The 19,631-nt window shown below is 41.8% G+C and overlaps 1 protein-coding gene across 1 annotated transcript in view; it reads right to left on the bottom strand.

The window, feature by feature from the left end:
* LOC129855951 (shootin-1-like) overlaps positions 1-19,631 on the bottom strand; it is a 45,592-nt gene that overhangs the window by 21,102 nt on the left and 4,859 nt on the right. The window contains exon 2 of the mRNA XM_055924097.1: positions 12,105-12,199. Coding sequence (XP_055780072.1) covers positions 12,105-12,199 — 95 coding nt within the window. The remainder of the gene's footprint in view (positions 1-12,104; positions 12,200-19,631) is intronic.

Here is a 19,631-nt window from a genome sequence, read left to right as displayed (position 1 = left end):
TATTATTATTACTATTGGATAGAAAACACTCTCAAGTTTCTAAAACTGTTTGAATTATATCTGTGAGTAAGACAGAACTCATTTTGCAGCAAACTTCCATACAGGAAGTGAAAAATCTGAAAACGATGCTCTGTTCCAGGCCCTGCCTATTCAATTGCCTAATATTTATCGATATGCATGCACTTCATACGCCTTCCACTAGATGTCAACAGGCAGTGGAAGGTGGAATGGGGTGTCTAGCTTTACCTGAGGCCGAACAAGAGCTTTTGGAGTGACAGGTCTGGAAATTTCTTTGTCTTCTCTGGCGAGCGAAGTACGTCGACATTGGCTTCTGAAAAGCGTTCGGTATACACGGCGGATATCTCCGGCTCTGATTTTATTTGATACATGTGATAATAACTTCGTAAAGTATGTTTTTTTCAACCAAGTTTTATCAGATTATTCAACGTTTATTGGGACTTTTGGAGTTTTCCGTTCTTTGCGTCGAGAGAAACTGGGAACGTCATCAACATTGGCTAGCATTGTGGCACGAATTCGACAGGAGAAAAGGACATTCTAAAACCAAACAATGATTTATTCTCGACCTAGGACTCCTTGTACAAGATTCTGATGGAAGCTCAACAAAAGTAAGAACAATTTATGATGTTATTTCGTATTTCTGTGGAAAATGTTGATTCCTATTCTCTGCCGTTTTGGCGGGCGCTGTCTCGCAACAACGCAAGCTGTTTGTTATGGTTAAGTTATTTTTAAAAATCTAACACGGCGTTGCATTAAGAACCAGTGTATCTTTCATTTGCCATACAACAAGTATTTTTATGTAAAGTTTATGATGAGTTCTTTGGTCAGATTAGGAGTGTCCAAAATAGCTGCGGTCATTCTGGTGAATCGATGCTACATATTCAAAATGTATAACCACGGGTTGCAGCACTAAATATGCACATTTTCGAACAAAACATAAGTGTATTGTATAACCTGATGTTATAAGACTGTCATCTGATGAAGTTGGTCAAGGTTAGTGATTAATTTTATATCTTTTGCTGGTTTTTGCAAATGCTATCTATGCGGTGAATAAATGTGGTTGTGTGTTTGGCTATTGTGGTAAGCTAATATAATGTTATATTGTGTTTTCGCTGTAAAACACTTCAAAAATCGGAAATATTGGCTGGATTCACAAGATGTTTATCTTTCATTTGCTGTACACCATGTATTTTTCATAAATGTTTTATGATGAGTATTTAGGTATTTCACGTTGCTCTCTGTAATAATTCTGTCTGCTTTGGTGATATTTTTGATGGTAGCTGCAATGTAAAGCTATGATTTATACCTCAAATATGCAAATTTTCAAACAAAACATAAATTTATTGTATAACATGTTATAAGACTGTCATCTGATGAAGTTGTTTCTTGGTTAGTGACTAATTATATCTATATTTGGGCGGTTTTGTGATAGCTACCTATGCGGTAGAAACATGGTGAAAATATGCGGTTGAGTCTTTGGCTATTGTGGTTAGCTAATAGAAATACATATTGTGTTTTCGCTGTAAAACATTTTAAAAATCGGAAATGATGGCTGGATTCACAAGATGTTTATCTTTCATTTGCTGTATTGGACTTGTGATTTCATGATATTTATATGCTATTATTTACTTGTGGCGCTATGCTAGGCTATGCTAGTCAGCTTTTACTGATGAGGATGCTCCCGGATCCGGGATGGGTGTTAAGTAAAGGTTAAGGTTGCAGTGACACTTCCATAACCTGAGTGGAAACCACATTGCATACCCGAGAGAATACATCAAGATAACCAGTCAGTTGATTATTGACAAGTTTTTCTTTTGATAAACAGTGCTAAATAGAAATAGGCCTATAACAGTTAGGATCAGATTGATCTCCCCCTTTAAACAAAGGATGAACCGTGGCTGCCTTCCAAGCAATGGGAACCTCCCCAGAAAGGAGAGACAGGTTAAAAAGGTTGGAGCTAGGCTTGGCGATGATAGGGGCAGCAAACTGAGAGGAAAGTGTCTAAACTATCTGACACAGATGTTTTTTGGGGGTCAAGTTTAAGGAGCTCATTTAGCACCTCAGACTCAGTGACTGCCTGCAGGGAGAAACTTTGTAGCGGGGCAGGGGAAAAAGAGGGAGAAGCATTGGGGATAGTCACATTAGAAGGGGTGGGAGATGAGAAAATGTTGGACGGCAAGGAGGCATGGCTGAGTCAAATAGGAATCCTGACTTAATGAAGTGGTGATTAAAGAGCTCAGCCATGTGCTTCTTGTCAGTAACAACCATATCGTCAACATTAAGGGACATGGGCAGCTGTGAGGAGGAGGGTTTATTCTCCAGGTCTTTAACCATTTTCCAGAACGTCTTTGGGTTAGACCCACAGAGAGAGAACTGCTCCTTAAAGTAATGAACTATGGCCTTCCAGATAACCTGAGTGCACTTATTTCTCATTTGCCTGAACGATAGCCAGTCAGCCTGAGTATGCGTGTGCCGAGCCTTTCGCCAAATGCAATTCTTGAGGTGGAGTAACTCTGCAAGATCCCGGTCGAACCAGCGGCTGAACCTGTTATTAATTCTCAATATCAAAAAAGAAGGTCCAAGCGTCTTCTACAGAGGGGATCGAGCTGATTCTATGCCATTTTACAGAAGCAAGTTGATGAAGGAATGCTTGCTCATTAAAGTGTTTTAGCAAGCGTCTATGACAAATCAGTACAGGTCGTTTCACTAAGCAGCCATTACGAACACAAGCTGTAAAACAGTGATCACTAAGGTCATTACAGAAAACACCAGACTGATACCTATCAGGATTATTTGTGAGGATAACATCGAGGAGAGTAGCCTTTTCTGGTTTGGAGTCATACCTTGTGGGATTGGTAATAATCTGAGGAAGATTTAGGGAGTCCCATTGCTTTAGGACTTGGTCAGGTGGTTTAAGCATGTCCCAGTTTAGTTCACGTAGCAGGACACATTTAGACTCAGTTTAAGGGGCCAGGAGAGAGCGTAGGGCAGGTACTGTAGGGTACAGGCCGGTGCTGATGGAGGACGATAGCACCCAGCAACAGTCAACAAAAGGCTATTTGAAAGTTTAATGCTTAAAACCAGCAAATCAAATTGTTTGGAGACAGACTTGGTGGAGACAACAGAGCACTGAATGTGAACCTTGGTAAAGATTGCCACTCCCCCACCTTTGGAAGATCTGTCTTGCCGAAAAAGGTTATAACCAGAAAGGTTAACATCAGTATTCAAAACACTCTTCCTTAACACTTCTCAGTAATGACCAACACACCGGGATTGGAGCTGTGAACCCACACTTTCAATTGATCCACTATCATGGTTCAAACACACCAAGACAGTTGTGAAGAGGGCACGACAATAACACTTTTCCCATCTCAGGAGACTGAAAAGATTTGGCATGAACCCACACTTTCAAGTGATCAATTTGAGGTAATAAGCTTATAGTGTTAACGTGCAGAAAACCCAGGATTTTAACATCAACGGGACTGAAGTGGAGCGGGTCAAGAGTTTCAAGTCCCTTGGTGTCCACATCACCAACGAACTATCATTGTCCAAACACACCAAGACAGTTGTGAAGAGGGCACGACAACACCTTTTCTCCCTCAGGAGACCCATTTCTCAGGAGACCCTTTTCTCCCTCTCCCTCAGGAGACCCAAGATTTGGCATGGGTCTCCAGATCCTCGAAAAGTTCTGCACCATTGAGAGCATCCTGACCGGTTGCATTACCGCCTGGTATGGCAACTGTTCTGCATCTGACCATAAGGCGCTACAGAGGGTAGTGCGTACGACCCAGTACATCCCTGGGACCAAGCTTCCTGACATCTAGGACCTATATACTAGGCGGTGTCAGAGGAAGGCCCGCAAAATTGTCAAAGACTCCAGTCACCCAAGTCATAGACTGTTCTCTCTGCTACCGCACGACAAGCAGGACCAAGTCTAACAGCATCTACCCCCAAGCTATAAGACTGCTGAACAACTAAACTAAATAAAATGGCCACCCGGAATATTTACATTGAACCCCCCCTTTTTTTACACTGCTGCTACTCGCTGTATATTATCTATGCATAGTCACTTTACAAATGACCTCGAATAACCGCACATTGACTCAGTACTAGTACCCCCTGTATATAGCCTCGTTATTGTTATGTACATTTCTTGTGTTACTTTTTGATTGATTTAGTTTATTTAGTAAATCATTTTTTAACTCTATTTCTCAAGCTGCATTGTTGATTAAGGACTTGTAAGTAATAATTTCACGGTAAGGTCTACACCTGTTGTATTCGGCGCATGTGACAAATAAAATATTAAAATATTTGAATGGAAAGTTTAAATGCTTATCTAAAAATGTTAAGTGCGCAGGCTACGGAGGGAAACAAAATGCTGCAGTTTGAGGCCATGTGGCGGAAAGTGATGCGGGCACTGGAGATGGAGGTGTGTATGTCACGATCGTTGTAAAGAGTAGACCAAGGCGCAGCGTGCTTAGATTTCCACATCATTTTAATAAACTGAAACTCACTGAACAAAACAACAAACAACCAACCAAACGAAACGTGAAGCTATACAAGGATCGTCGCTGGAGGCTCCGGACCGCGGACCGTCGCTGGTGGCTCCGGACCGCGGACCGTCGCTGGAGGCTCCGGACCGAGGACCGTCGCTGGAGGCTCCGGACCGGGGACCGTAGCTGGAGGCTCCGGACCGGGGACCGTAGCTGGAGGCTCCGGACCGGGGACCGTCTCAGGAGGCTCCGGTACGGGGACCGTCTCAGGAGGCTCCGGACCGGGGACCGTCTCAGGAGGCTCCGGACTGGGCACTGTCGCCGGAAGCTCCGGACTGGGAACTGTCGCCGGAAACTCCGGACTGCGAACTGTCGTCGGAAGCTCCGGACTGGGAACCATCGTCGGAAGCTCCGGACTAGGAACCGTCGCCGGAAGCTCCGTACTGGGAACTGTCGCAGGAAGCTCTGAACTGTGGAGGCGCACTGGAGTCTTGATGCGTGGGACCGGTACAGGTGGCACCGGGTTGATGACACGCACCTCAGGGCGAGTGCGGGGAAGAGGCACAGGACGGACCTGACTGAGGACACGCACTTGAGGGAGAGTGCGAGGAGCAGGAACAGGACACACCTGACTGGGAAAGCGCACTTGAGGGAGAGTGCGAGGAGTTGACACAGGACGCACTGGGTTGTGAAGGTATACTGGAGACCTGGTGTGTATAGCCGGCATCAATGGTTCCGGTACTTTAACACACGTTTCAGGACGAGTACGGGGAGCTGACTCAGGTGGCACCAAACTGACAACACGTTCCTTTATTCCAAATCCGTGCGTCCTCCACCAACTCAACAACTCCCCCATTTCTCTCTCCTCCTTCTTCTCCTTCTTCTCCCAGACTGGCTCTGGTTCACTCCTCGGCTCTGCCGACTGCTCCACGTGCCCCCCCCCCCCCCAAAAAAAACTATCCTTGGGGTTTCTGTGACCTACCTCCCCGACTTCATCGCTGTCCCTCCTTCGCTGCTTCCACCTGCCTCCATGGCAGTCTCTTCTCTCCTGCTATAATGTCATCCCAAGTCCAAGATGTTCTCTCCCTAATCTCCTCTATCGACCAGGATGCCATTATCTCCCGGGCACGCTGCTTGGTCCGTTGTTGGTGGGATCTTCTGTCACGATCGTTGAAAAGAGTAGACCAAGGTGCAGCGTGCTTAGAGTTCCACATAATTTTAATAAACTGAAACTCACTGAACAAAACAACAAACAACCAATCAAACGAAACGTAAAGCAATACAACTAGCGCTGACATGCAACTAAACATAGACAAGATCCCACAAATACCAATGGGGAAATGGCTACCTAAATATGATCCCCAGTCAGAGACAACGATAAACAGCTGCCTCTGATTGGGACCCATATCAGGCCACCATAGAAATACAAAAAAACACCAAGATGACCACCCAAGTCACTATCACGCCCCAACCAACACAGAGAAAAAACAGCTTACTATGGTCAGGGAGTGACAGTGTACTAGTGCGTCTGGGCAGGCGTAATCAAGTTGATGTTTGTATGATGTTGTTTGTATGTGTATGTTTTGTATTGTGTATAAAATATCAAATAAATTCTTCCAAAAATGAAAAAAAAAGTGCATGTGACATTGTGCATGTGACAATTGTATTTTACTTTATTTTGAATGGAAAGTTCAAATGCTTATCTAAAAATGTTAAGTGCGCAGGCTACGGAGGGAAACAAAATGCTGCAGTTTGAGGCCATGTGGTGGAAAGTGATGCGGGCACTGGAGATGGAGGTGTGTACTAGTGCTTCTGGGCCGGTGTAATCAAGTTGATGTATGTATGATGTTGTTTGTATGTGTATGTTTTGTATTGTGTATAAAATATCAAATAAAATCTTCCAAAAAAGAAAAAAAGAAACGTGGCTACTTACATGTTGCATCAACACACAGTACCATAGCAAACACTTCTTTGTAGCTAGCTCTGCTTCCATGTGTCCATTTCCTCCTCTTTATCAGATCAGCCATACCCAGTAGGCAGGCACCAGCAAGGTAATTGGAGGACTAAATTGTGGTCTGTAAGGGCCTTTTTAACAGAGAGAGAGAGAGAGAGAGAGAGAAATAGATGCAGAGGAGGCTGACTGAACTCTTTCACATAGAAAGAACCTGGTGCTTTGGATTTACTGTCTTTGGCCTTTCTCATCTTTCTGATGGTATGTCAATAGTATTCAATTATGGTCAAACTATTATAGTTATATTATAGTAAACGGTCATGATGTTCTGGTTACTAAAGCTCATATTGCACTGGCCCGGCTCCACAAGGGGGCTAAAGGGGGCTTAGCCCCCTCAGTTCAAACTTGAGCCCCCTCAGTAATTTTTTTTTGTCCCTATATCGAAATAGCAAATAGTTTAAATGATTGAGCGACAGGTTGGCTCAAAAAAAATCTGCATCTCCAATGCGCTGTGTCAGCACAATGGACAGGGCACTGTGTGGTGTGTGTAAGGGGGCTATGGAAAGCAACTTGGCAGTCAAGTATGATTCCTTTGGGTTTCCAAAAAAAGCGGGAGAATACGCTTTCAGCTCTTATGTCTGTGGTAGACTAAGTGAACAACATGATACGCCTGGTTTGGTTTTCATTTATAAGGGCGTGGTCAAGTTTACCTTTGAAGCTGCTTCACTCAATTCTGTCTCGCGCCCCACCACTACCGAGTGTAGTTAGCTTCTTAGCAAACTATAAAAAGCGTTAGTGTTATTAGCCGTAGCCTATTTAGCTAGCTCGAACCAGCTATAGATATCAGAAACCGGCTTCGCCAAAGTACCCCAAAAAAGGAGAAGAAGGACAGCGATGATCAGCAGAAGCAGCATCAAACCACCGAGGCCACCGCCTAGCACAGCAGTGATGATGCTGCCGAGCTCAGCTAGTTCCGTGTGCAGAGCCTACCCACCCCACAAGTGCTGTCAGTATAATGGCTCCACAGCCGCCTCAACCTCCGACTGTTCCTGATGATCTTGGAACAGGGGAGCGAACCCAAGTTAACCTAGAATCCTACCATAGCCGCAGGTTTTCCAGTTGTTCTGTTTTCTCTCCAAAAACTTTCATTTAATAGCAACTGGTTCATAGAAAGAGAGTGGCGGGAAAACTCAGTTACTGCAGATGCGGCATGTTTCCCATGTTGAAAATTGTGTGTTGGGTCCAATGCTAACACAGACAAGGCCTTGACCCAAGATGGGTATTCTAACTGGAAGAATGCTATTGATAGTACCAAAATATTTGATGCACCACCAGCAGCTCCAAGCAAACGACAACGTTATGTAAGTAACACATCTCCAGCAATACGTGGTGGACAGGACATAGGAGAAGAGACTGAGTGTTCTTCGGCACGTTGCATGCTGTCATTGGTGAAATGTCAGAACGATTCTGCGAACTCAAGAACCAACTGGTTGGAGGCCCTGTGTGCCCTTGACCCAGAGATACATGACTTTCTAGATGTGAACAAGGTGAAATCACTGCTGGATCTAAGCAAAACAGATTTGGTGGAAGCTGAGTTTAGAGTTGCTCGCCAGTTTTTGCAGACTGAAATCACCCGCTCTGGGACAAATGGACCCAACTTGAGGACAAATGGACCCTTTTGGGGCGTTCACATCTACATGGAATAACACATTTTCCATTTTCAGAAACGTGTTCAGTGGGCACAGAAGAAGCATGCTACACCCAAGGAAAGCTCACCGAATCCGACTGACATTTGAGGGGGAACTTACAAGAAGATTTTGGGGAGAAAGGAATGATCGATTACTCAGGAAGGTCCACAGAGCATCAAGGAGGCTGCGTTGAAAAGGTAAGATTGACACAATCTAGCTGGTTCTTTTTTTAATCAAAATCTTGCTTTAGTGTGTAGGGCGCTGTCCATGGTGCTGATAAAGCACAGGTGAGATTTTGTGCCATTGAACCGGTCACTTCTTGGTCAAAAACATTAGAACTTTTATGTTTATAGTGGTATAGTGTGATATAAGCACAATTCTATATATTCCAATGCAATAACCCAACTGACACCCCTGGGTATAACTACATATCAGTATGTTTCATCATAGAAATAGATACATTCTATTATGGTTTTCTTGGTGGCCTATTGGTTATCGTTGCTGTAAATGGAACTGTACGTATTGGAAACATGTTTATGGTAGGCTGGCATTGCTTAATTGATTACGTGGGTCGAATTCAATTCACAGAATTGTATTGTGCCATATCACAAAATGTTGCTGATCTCATGACCGAGCAGCATGATTTTCCATGTTTGAAGCGAGCTGTATAGGCCTATTTATTTGACAAGACAGCTCTGCATGGCTGCATCTCACTGTAGTAGGCTGGAGGCTAGGTTTTGGTTATTTTGATCTCCATTCTGCGTTTGTTTCCTGTTAATATAACTAGCCTAAATATAGATTGCGTCTTGCCTTTATCGATTTTGTTCACATTCATTCGTTCGCTTTCGCAGTTGTGTCGGTATTCTAAGCTAAACTGCTATTCAGTATTTTTGTTTGCATGCATGAATAACTATGCTACTACTTTCAGCATTCAGTTTGCATTATTTTGGTAAGACAGCTGAATTCACATCGGCTGTTTGTAATAGGTGAACTGCCCTGTCTCTCTTGTAGCCTATATTCATTACTAAAATGCCCTTGCTGTCAATTGTGCTGATACAGTGCACTCAATGATTTGTTGTAAATGAGAATGTGTTCTCAGTCAACTTACCTGGTAAAATAAAATGATATAAGCAGAACTCAATATAATTTGTCACTTTATCCTGCTGCCGGGTCTGGCTCAGATCCACATGAAGTAGGTTTAAACACTGATTGAACCTCACTTGGTAGTGGCTTGCAGCTCATGGCATATTCCATAAGCAAGCAATTCACTTAGATAAGGCAAAACGGAGTAATTTATATAACACAAATGTAAGTATTTTTTTATATATACATGTCTTTTTTAGATAGAATCTCAAGAACATTTCACAGGAAACAGATGGGAAGGAAAGCAGATGATAGGCAATATGGTACAAGATGCCAGATAAAATGTTGGTCCGATTTCCTCATTCATCATCCATTTAATCACACTGTACCTGTAAGTGGCATCGCGGAAGGATGTAACAAGCAATAATCAGGTGTGAAATAACAGCCATGTCATTAGAAAGAGCCAGGGGAAAAGGCCTTTCTCACATTACTTTATGAAGCAAATGTATTTACATCACCCATTCCTATGGCACTTTGGACTTTGTGTCATTTTTCTTTTCAAATTCCATACAATTTCGTCAATTCAACCTAAGTCACCCGTATTGAACTACCAGTATGAGACGTTCAAATTCTGAAGTTCTATCATCACGATGGCCATATGTGTCAATTATGGATACTACTACTAAGTAAAGACTAATGAAGCCTAAGGAAAGAAAAGGGGTACAGATTATGCACATTTATTGATGTCATTTCAGACGGAGAGTGTGGTGAGAGAAAAATGGCAGAGCTATAATAGAGGCATTTATTAATGACATCCCAGTCAGGGCAGATTGCAGAAATTCCATTTTCCGATGGTGCTCTTCGAAATGCATCTTTTAAAAATGCAATCAACAATACATAACACAGAATCCCAGTCTTTGATAATAATCTACTATTGATGAGAACGAATTTATGAAATTACATACTCAGAGAAATCAGGCTGGCTTGCAGGCAGGCTATCCGAGGCGCTTCAGAGGTCACCATTTCAAAATCACGACCCCCTCATCTTCTTTGATCAAACATCAACACAAAACGCTGTTGTGATTTGACTGGTGGTAAATAGCAAGTACCCGCTATTATTGATTTGTATTTTAAAATGTTGGCGAGTTTAAGATTTTGATATGACTTTTTTTTTCTCGGGTGCTGTTGTCTGTCAGAATTACCAGCGTTGGGCTCAAGAAAATTAAACAAATGACTCACAGAAGTCAGTTTGGCTGTCTTTTTACATGAGACCTACCAAAATATTTTGTGTTCAATTTAAATGTAAAGGAGCTAACAATGCTGTCATCTTCAAAATGCCACTTTTTTTGGGATTCAAACACATTTAATTCATTTTCTATTATTTATTTTCACACTATATCCTAACACCTTCCATATTGCAAAAATAATGAATTAGTTGGATCTCATAGTATCCCATTAAGATGTCTACCACCTCACACATACTCCTTGTATTGGGAAAAACTGTTTGTCAGACTAAAGTGGTGTGCAGAGCACTATGACAAACCCATAGAAGGTAGGCTACGGAGATCTATGCCTGCTTTAATCATCAAGCTCTTGATTAGTGAATCAGGTGCGCTCGTTCAAGGCTACAACAAAGTGGTGAAACATCTGGGGTGAAACATCTGGGGATACCCGAGGAGAGGTTTGAGAAGCACTGCTCTAGTTCCTTCACAAAGGTAGTGCCTAAATATAAGGGAAGCTCATCATTTGACATGAAAATACATTTCACGGGACAACATTACAATATTTCCAGGTGGTTGTAACTGACAACGACGCATTTGTAATCATGCGTTCTACAGTCTTTACTCTGGGTTTCGTCCGTTCTTTAGACTCGTATGTCGGCCTGCGCGAACAATAGAGGAATATACAGTGACACAGCATTCAAGGTTCTCTGATATTTTAGTGCATTCTGGATGATTCATTTTATGATGTTCCAGTAAAGCCCATTTATCGCAGTAAGAAAAGAGATGTCTTCATTTTTCTCTTGCATTGTTTTCAGCAGAGAGAGAAGAGAACAAAGACCCCTTTACAAGGCTGGTCTGACCCACATTGGAGCGTTTCTATAATGTTGTTCTCTCCATGGTTGTTGTAAGCAACATCTTTTTTTCTCCCCCTTTTTTTTTTAAATTGAAGAAGGGCTTTGATTCATCTGCTAGACCTTCTCTTATCCTTCTCTCCCTCTTTCTGTCTTCCTATGTGGCTATCCAAACCTTTAAGACCACAACAGCCAGATTCAAATGGTAAGCCAATTAATTAATCCCACAAAAACACACGAGCGCTCATACACACATGCGCAAGTACAGACACGGGCACACACACACGCGCACACACACACACGGGCACACACACACACGCGCGCACACACACACACACACACACACACACACACACACACACACACACACACACACACACACACACACACACACACACACACACACACACAGACACAGACACACGTGTAAATCTACAAAGAACTCACACATTGTATAACATGCTGCTACAAGGTTAAATGTTTGCAACTTATATAGATTGATATTTCTTTGGTAAAGCTAAAATTGGACAGGACTGTTAGGAGGAGGAGAAGGAGGAGGAGGAGAAGGAGGAGGTATTGTACAGAACTGCCAGGTGGACACAGAGGGCTTCTGTCCAAAATATTGTGTGGGTAATGATTAGACCTAGAAATTTGGCAAGCTTTTCACAACAATATCTGTGCACTGGATTAAAGGACCAATTTTACCACAGAAAGTGTTAGTAAATTAGAAGAATTGAGAGCATACAAAAGTTAGAATTGAAAGAAAACAAAGGGCATTGCTCATTAGGCTGATCTACCTTGGAGGCCAGGGTTTCCACACTATGTCTGCATGTCCTCTCTATGTCCAGGTTCTCTTGAATGCTGTTCACCTCTTCCATGACCATGTGGGACACTGTAGGAGAGCGACAGAAACAACACTGTTAATCATCTCCAAACCAGCATAAACATTGCACATCGCAGTTTTCCTTTATCTGCGATTAATTGACACAGAGAATGGCGCTGCAATGGCTAGCACCCGTTTCACGGGTTCCTGACCAATTCTGCTATTTTGTGTGTTTATTTAGCTGATCTTAAATGTTTTAGTACATAATGTTTCCACCATCGTTTCCTATGGCCGAAAATATCTAATGGACATCAGAACAGCAATCACTAACCTCGATTTGAATGAGGATTTCTACTTCAACGAGTCGGAATCATAGCACACGCTCACCCCGGACCAGGCCGTAATGCCCAAGACCGGGAAAAGGAAAAGACGGCTTAAACTAAGCCGACGTGCAGGAACCCTGATGAAACTACAGAATGTCCACTAGAACATAAACCGCCGCAACCCTCCAGTCTATTGGCGGACGTACAATCACTGCAGAACAAACAGTACGAGCGCCGTTCGAGACTATCCTAAACTCAAGAGAGTTTTCATCTATATTTTTCATAGCTGTTTACCCCCACAAACCGATGTTGGCACTAAGACCGCACTCAACGAGCTGTATAGGGCCATATGCAAACAAGAAAATGTTCATCCAGAGACGATGCTCCTAGTGGCCGGTGATTATAATACAGGGAAACGGAAATCCGTTGTACCTCATTTCTACCAGCATGCAACTAGAGGCGAAAAAACTCCAGATTATTTTTTACTCAACACACAGAAACACATACAAAGCTCTCCCTCGCCCTCCATTTGGCAAATCTGACCATAACTCTATCCTCCTGATTCCTGCTTACAAGCAAAAACTCAAACAAAAAGTAGCAGTGATGTGCTCAATACGGAAGTGGTCCGATGAAACAGATGCTAAGCTATGGGACTGTTTCCATAGCACAGACTGGAATATGTTCTGGGATTCCTCCGATGGCATTGAGTTTCCCACATCAGTCCCCGGCTTCATTAATAAGTGCATCAATGACGTCATCCCCACAGTGACTATACGTACAGTACACTATATATACAAAGGTATGTGGACACCCCTTCAAATGAGTGGATTTGGCTATTTCAGCCACACCCGTTGCTGACAGTTGTATAAAATAGAGCACACTTTCAATGTTCCACCGTCATAGGATGCCATCTATCCAACAAGTCAGTTTGTCAAATTTTTGCCCTGCTAGAGCTGACCCGGTCAACTGTAAGTGCTGTTATTGTGATGTGGAAATGCATAGGAGCAACAACGGCTCAGCTGCGACGTGATAGGCCACACAAGCTCACACAACACCTGAGTGCTGAAGCGCGCAGCGCGTAAAAATAGTCTGTCCTCGGTTGCAACACATACTACCGAGTTCCAAATTGCCTCTGTAAGCAATGTCAGCACAATAACTGTTCGTATGGAGCTTCATGAAATGGGTTTCTATGGCCGAACAGCAGCACTCAAGCCTAAGATCACCATACGCAATGCCAAGTGAACAGATTCTAACCCCAAGCCATGAGACTGCTAAATAGTTACCCAGACTATCCTCTTTCAGACTTTTTGCACAAACTTTTTTGACTCACCACATACGCTGCTGCTACTGTTTATTATCTGTCACTTTATTCCAAGTTATATGTATATATCTACATCAGTTACCCCGTACCCCCATACATCACCTCAGAAATGGTATCGCATGTACAATACCAGTCAAAAGTCTGGACACACCTATTCATTCAAGGGTTTTTCTTTTTTTTTTTTTTACTATTTTCTACATTGTAGAATAATAGTGAAGACATCAAAACTATGAAGTAACACATATGGAATCATGTAATAACCCAAAAAATGTTAAACAAATTAAAATATATTTGATATTCTTCAAAGTAGCCACCGTTTGCCTTGATGACAGCTTTGCACACTTGGCATTTCTCAACCACCTTCGTGAGGAATTATTTTCCAACAGTCTTGAAGGAGTTCCCACATATGCTGAGCCCTTGGTGACTGCTTTTCCTTCACTCTGCGGACCAACTCATCCCAAACCATCTCAATTGGGTTGAGGTCGGGGGATTGTGGAGGCCAAGTCATCTGATGCAGCACTCCATCACTCTCCTTGGTCAAATAGCTGTTACACAGCCTGCAGGTGTGTTTTGGGTCATTGTCCTGTTGAAAAACAAATGACAGTGGGACTAAGTGCAAACCAGATGGGATCGCGTATCGCTGCAGAATGCTGTGGTAGCCATACTGGTTAAGTGTGCCTTGAATTCTAAATAAATCACTGGCAGTGTCACCAGCAAAGCACCCTCACACCATCACACCTCCTCCTCCAAGCTTCACGGTGGGAACCACAAATGCAGAGATCATCCGTTCACCTGCTTTGCGTCTCACAAAGACACGGCGGATGGATCAAAAATCTCAAATATGATTTCCATCGGTTTAATGTCCATTGATCATGTTTCTTGGCCAAACAAGTCTCTTCTTCTTATTGGTGTCCTTTAGTAGTGGTTTCTTTGCAGCAATTCCAATATGAAGGCCTGATTCATGCAGTCTCCTCTGAACAGTTGATGTTGAGATGTGTCTGTTACTTGAACTCTGTGAACCATTTATTTGGGCTGCAATCTGAGGTGCAGTTAACTCAAATGAACTTATCCTCTGCAGCAGAAGTAACTCTGGATCTTCCTTTCCTCCTCATGAGAGCCAGTTTCATTATAGCTTGATGGTTTTTGGCTTGATGGTTTTTGTTAGCGCACTTGAAGAATCTTTCAAAGGTCTTGAAATGTTCCAGATTTGTTAATTGTTTTATTTTACCTTTATTTAACTAGGCAAGTCAGTTAAGAACACATTCTTATTTTCAATGACGGCCTAGAAACAGTGGGTTAACTGCCTTGTTCAGGGGCAGAACAACAGATTTTTACCTTGTCGGCTCGGGGATTCGATCTTGCAACCTTTCGGTTACTAGTCCAACGCTCTAACCACTAGGCTACCTGCCGCCCGGATTGACTGACCTTCATGTCTTAAAGTAATGATGGACTGTCATTTCTGTTTGCTTATTTGAGATGTTCTTGCCATAATATGGAGTTGGTCTTTTACCAAATAGTGCTATCGTCAGTATACCACCCCTACCTTGTCACAACACAACTGATTGGCTCAAACGCATTAAGAAGGAAAGAAATTCCACAAATGTATTTTTAACAAGGCACACCTGTTAATTGACATCTATTCCAGTTCACCTCATGAAGCTGGTTGAGAGAATGCCAAGAGCGTGCAAAGCTGTCATCAAGGCAAAGGGTGGCTACTTTGAAGAATCTCAAATATAAATTATACTTGTATTTGTTTAACACTTTTTTGGTTACTACATGATTCCATATGTGTTATTTCCTCATTTTGATGTCTTCACTATTATTCTACAATGTAGAAAATAGTCAAAATAAAGAAAACCCTTGAAGGTGTGTCCAAACTTTTGACTGGTACTGTATATAGCCAAGTTCTCATTACTCATTATGTATTTATTATTACGAGTTTTACTTATCTATTATTTCTCTATTTTCTATCTCTTTGCATTGTTGGGAAGTGCCCGTAAGTAAGCATTTTACTGTTCATGAACATACCTGTTGTTTAGGAAGCATGTGACGAGAACAATTTGATTGAATTGGAGCCCAAGTACTACATCTATTTTTTATTTTGATCAATAGCAGAGTTACACTACAGAGGTAGGCCTACAATAGCTTTGTTGGCATACTGTAGACAACACAAATGTTGCCATGGTGTCTGATCCTAAGGTTCACCTTATTGGAACTCATCTCTTTATGTTTCAATCTTGAATATCATACAGATTCATTTTTTTATACCTGTCTTTGGTTGGTCATGTTCAGTTGCTTTCACAATTAGCTTTACATCTCAAGGACAGAGGTAACGCTGAAGGATGAGACGACTAGGACTTTGACGCTTTGTGCACTTCTTATGAGCTCTTTACAAAACAAGCAGAAACATGAGCATTTCTGTAGACTGTGAAATCTGAAACTTTACTAAGAAATCTACTTGACATCTTGACAATATAAGTATGTATGTTTGCGTTTTCTGTTATGTCAAAGCTTTGCCATGAACCACATTTGTTCTCTTTTCAATTTAAAAGGTGAACTAATATTACCACTGCGACTGAGGTGTTAACTATTCTGCTTTCTGGGAAAACCACAACATCAGTGGAACCACTGAAACACATTTGAGGCTACTTGAGACCACTATACAAAGGTCAAAGAAAATAATCACCCTGCAACAATGGGTTTATTACAATGTAATTAATGTCATTGTGTGATCAAGGTCAGAAAGGCAAATTATAATAGAAACATAATAGATCTTATCACCAGAGTGGTTATAAATTGTTGATGGAAACAAAGGACATGAGATTGAAGCTATGATGAATTATTAAAGTTATTTTTTAGCCCCTGATGTTAGACTTTTTAAACATTGAAGTATAAAATCTCACTTTAGCCAGTTAGAGTTGTTATAAAAGCAGAAACATTCAGAGACACACTTAATACTATAAACATTGACATAATGTGCAGGCGTAATCACAAACCCCAGTGAAAGAGTCTTACTGCCACTTAACTAATTAAACATTGTGGTCGAAGGGGAAAAATAGGAATTAATGCCGTTAACACAGGCCGTTCCCTTCCCAATGACACCTAATTAAAACTTGATGAACGTCTGTGCCTGCGATATCAAAGTTCCCCCTGCACCCTCTCCACGTCATTCATTCAACAGCACTTAGCTGCCAGTTTCATCCCAGCCTCTCTCTTGCTCTTCTCTTTCACAGATTCCATAATGCCCAACTCACTCAACACCAGAAAAGGACGTCTTGAACTAAATTACACGTTAATTATAATTGCTGGTCGACATGGTAAATAAACAGGCCTGGAAGTGTACAAGTGCGGGGTGACAGGGGTTCTGACACGTCAGATTTGGCCGTCTTAATTGTAAGTTTTGGCCTCACCATCATCAGTCCATCTTTTTTTCTCCCCTCTTTTCCCTCCTATCGGGGAAGACAGTGATTACCCCTGTGCCGACGTGCTACATTACGGTATCAGCGCAGACAGAGAAGTGAATTAAATTGTATCTGCAGCCGTACGGAAGCCTTGATGAGGGGGCAGATGCCTTTGTGGTGTTATCATTATAGCACAATGGTCATGTTGTCATCAACCTTGCCATCGTCAATTGAAAAGACATGATTGTGTGTTGGGGGGCTTTTTTTCTCTCCCTCTGTAGCCCCGGTGTTTCGTCGTGAATAGGAGCAATTTTCTAAGAGCTATGAAATCACGTAATAGGTCCTAATATGCAGCTGCTTGGCATAGCAAGGAAGCCTCTTAAAGTGGAAGTCAAACACAATGTGTGTTTTTTGACTGGAGAAACACTGGATGTATGAGCAAAGGCCACATTTATTCAGATAAAAATCCCTCGACTGCAACGATTACAAAGAACTGTTTCAAATATCTTTGATATTTTTCTAAAATTCCAGAGATCAAAATCACTGGCTCGAGTGATGCATTTTTTGGTTTTAAGAAAAACTGTCCCTGCAAAATAACACATAAATACATTGTATTTCAAGCACATTTGTATGTGTATGTGAAAAAGTAAAAGAGGAGAAGTGGCAGAGATGCTTTAGGTGTCATTTTGCATTCTGAACACTAGCATTCACAAAAGAAAATCCAATTACTGTATGTTTCTCTATTAAACAAAAGATGAATACATTTTGCATTGACAGAAGGGGCAGCAAGAGTAAATAAATCTGTGCTAGGGTGTGCTTTTTACCAAAGGTAAACGTTGACACTGATATGACCAAAAGCACAGAAGAGAACAAAACACTTTGACAATGTCTCTTTTTCATTTTCATTAGTGGCCTACTTTCACTGAGCCAGTCAATGCAAGATCAGACTCCACTTAAACTCAATCTGAGTTAGATATTCAGAGGGAGAGAAGCTGAGGTCATGAGGATGATGGGCAATGTAATAAAGCTTCCCAATATGTGAACCTTAACAAGTGCTATATAAACCACTGCCATATAGCTTTAAAGTGAAATGAGAAAAGCAAAAACATCCAAAGTCAGACTACATTGATGGTCCTAAGGCACAATGCATACGTTCTTAGAAAAAAATGTGCTTTCTAGAAACTTAAAGGGTTCGTCAGATGTCCCCATAGGAGAACCATTTGAATAACCCTTTTTGGCTGCAGGTAGAAAGAACCCTTTTGGTTCCAGGTAGAACCCTTTCTATAGAGGGTTCTACATGGAATCCAAAATGGTTCTAACTGGAAGCAAAAAGGGTTCTACCTGGAAGCAAAAAGGGTTCTCCTATGGGAACAGCCGAATAACCCTTGTGGAAGTATTTTTTTCTAAGCGTGTACTGCTTGAGATTGAGATTTCATCACAACAGTAGTTTAATTTGATAATACAATGAATGTTCTATTTTCCCTCTTAAAAGTAAGAGATATGTGACCAGCCTGGCAGTGGATAATCGAGTAAGTTCAGTGAGTCCTGACAAGTATCATATGTCCAGGGCAGTTCATGTTTGCTTGTTTTGTCTGCCACGCTAAATTAACCACAATCTGGAGAATTGTAGGGAAATGACACTGGTTGAATTTGCCCCTTGGTCTCCCAAGCCATGTCTGCCACAATTCTAAACCCCGCCACAATAAAGCACCTTTCTCTCACTCACTAGCACGAGCGCCCAGTGTGATATTTCTACACAGTGGTATGATAAAAGTCTACTACTGTACCTTTAGTACTAATTGCAGTTGAGGATAACTCTGACTTACATGTAACATAATCAGCATGGGTTGCTTAGTAGGTACTCTACTGTGAGGCACTGTGAAGTCATATTTCAATCTACAAACCAGGTCAAGTACTATTTCCTTTAGGGTACAACATTCAGGTCACATGTGCTTACTCAACACTGCTGCTCTAAAACATCATGCTGGCTAGCACCCTACCCCCAAACGCATTCTATCTCTGAATGCAGTGATTAATTTTTGCTGGGATGTCACACTTAATTCAGATTCAGAAAACTTTAAGGTCCTCAGAGGCAATTCATTTTGCAGCAGTCATAAAACATATTTAAAAAATCATAATAAAACAAGCAGTAGGCTGTGTAAGTGCAATTTCATAGTTAAAGTACAAGCGCTAAAGTGCAGAATTGCATTCGGAATAAAATAATACTTGGCCCTATTTTTTTTTAACCTTAGGTAGTTTGTAGCTGCAGCCAGAGAGAAGGAGCTGGAATTTGGGGTTGAGTGGGTGAATAATGGAGTGAATAATGTGCATTCACGGTGTTCCAAATAGGTGATTCAGAGGACACCTCAGGCAGACTACATTGACATCATACGTTCAGTTAGGGTAAAAATATTTCAAAGTAGTAGCTAGTATGTATGTATGTGTATATATACAAT

This window comes from Salvelinus fontinalis, chromosome 1 (assembly GCF_029448725.1).
Source record: "Salvelinus fontinalis isolate EN_2023a chromosome 1, ASM2944872v1, whole genome shotgun sequence".
Taxonomy (NCBI): domain Eukaryota; kingdom Metazoa; phylum Chordata; class Actinopteri; order Salmoniformes; family Salmonidae; genus Salvelinus; species Salvelinus fontinalis.
This window is presented reverse-complemented; position numbering and strand designations above follow the sequence as displayed.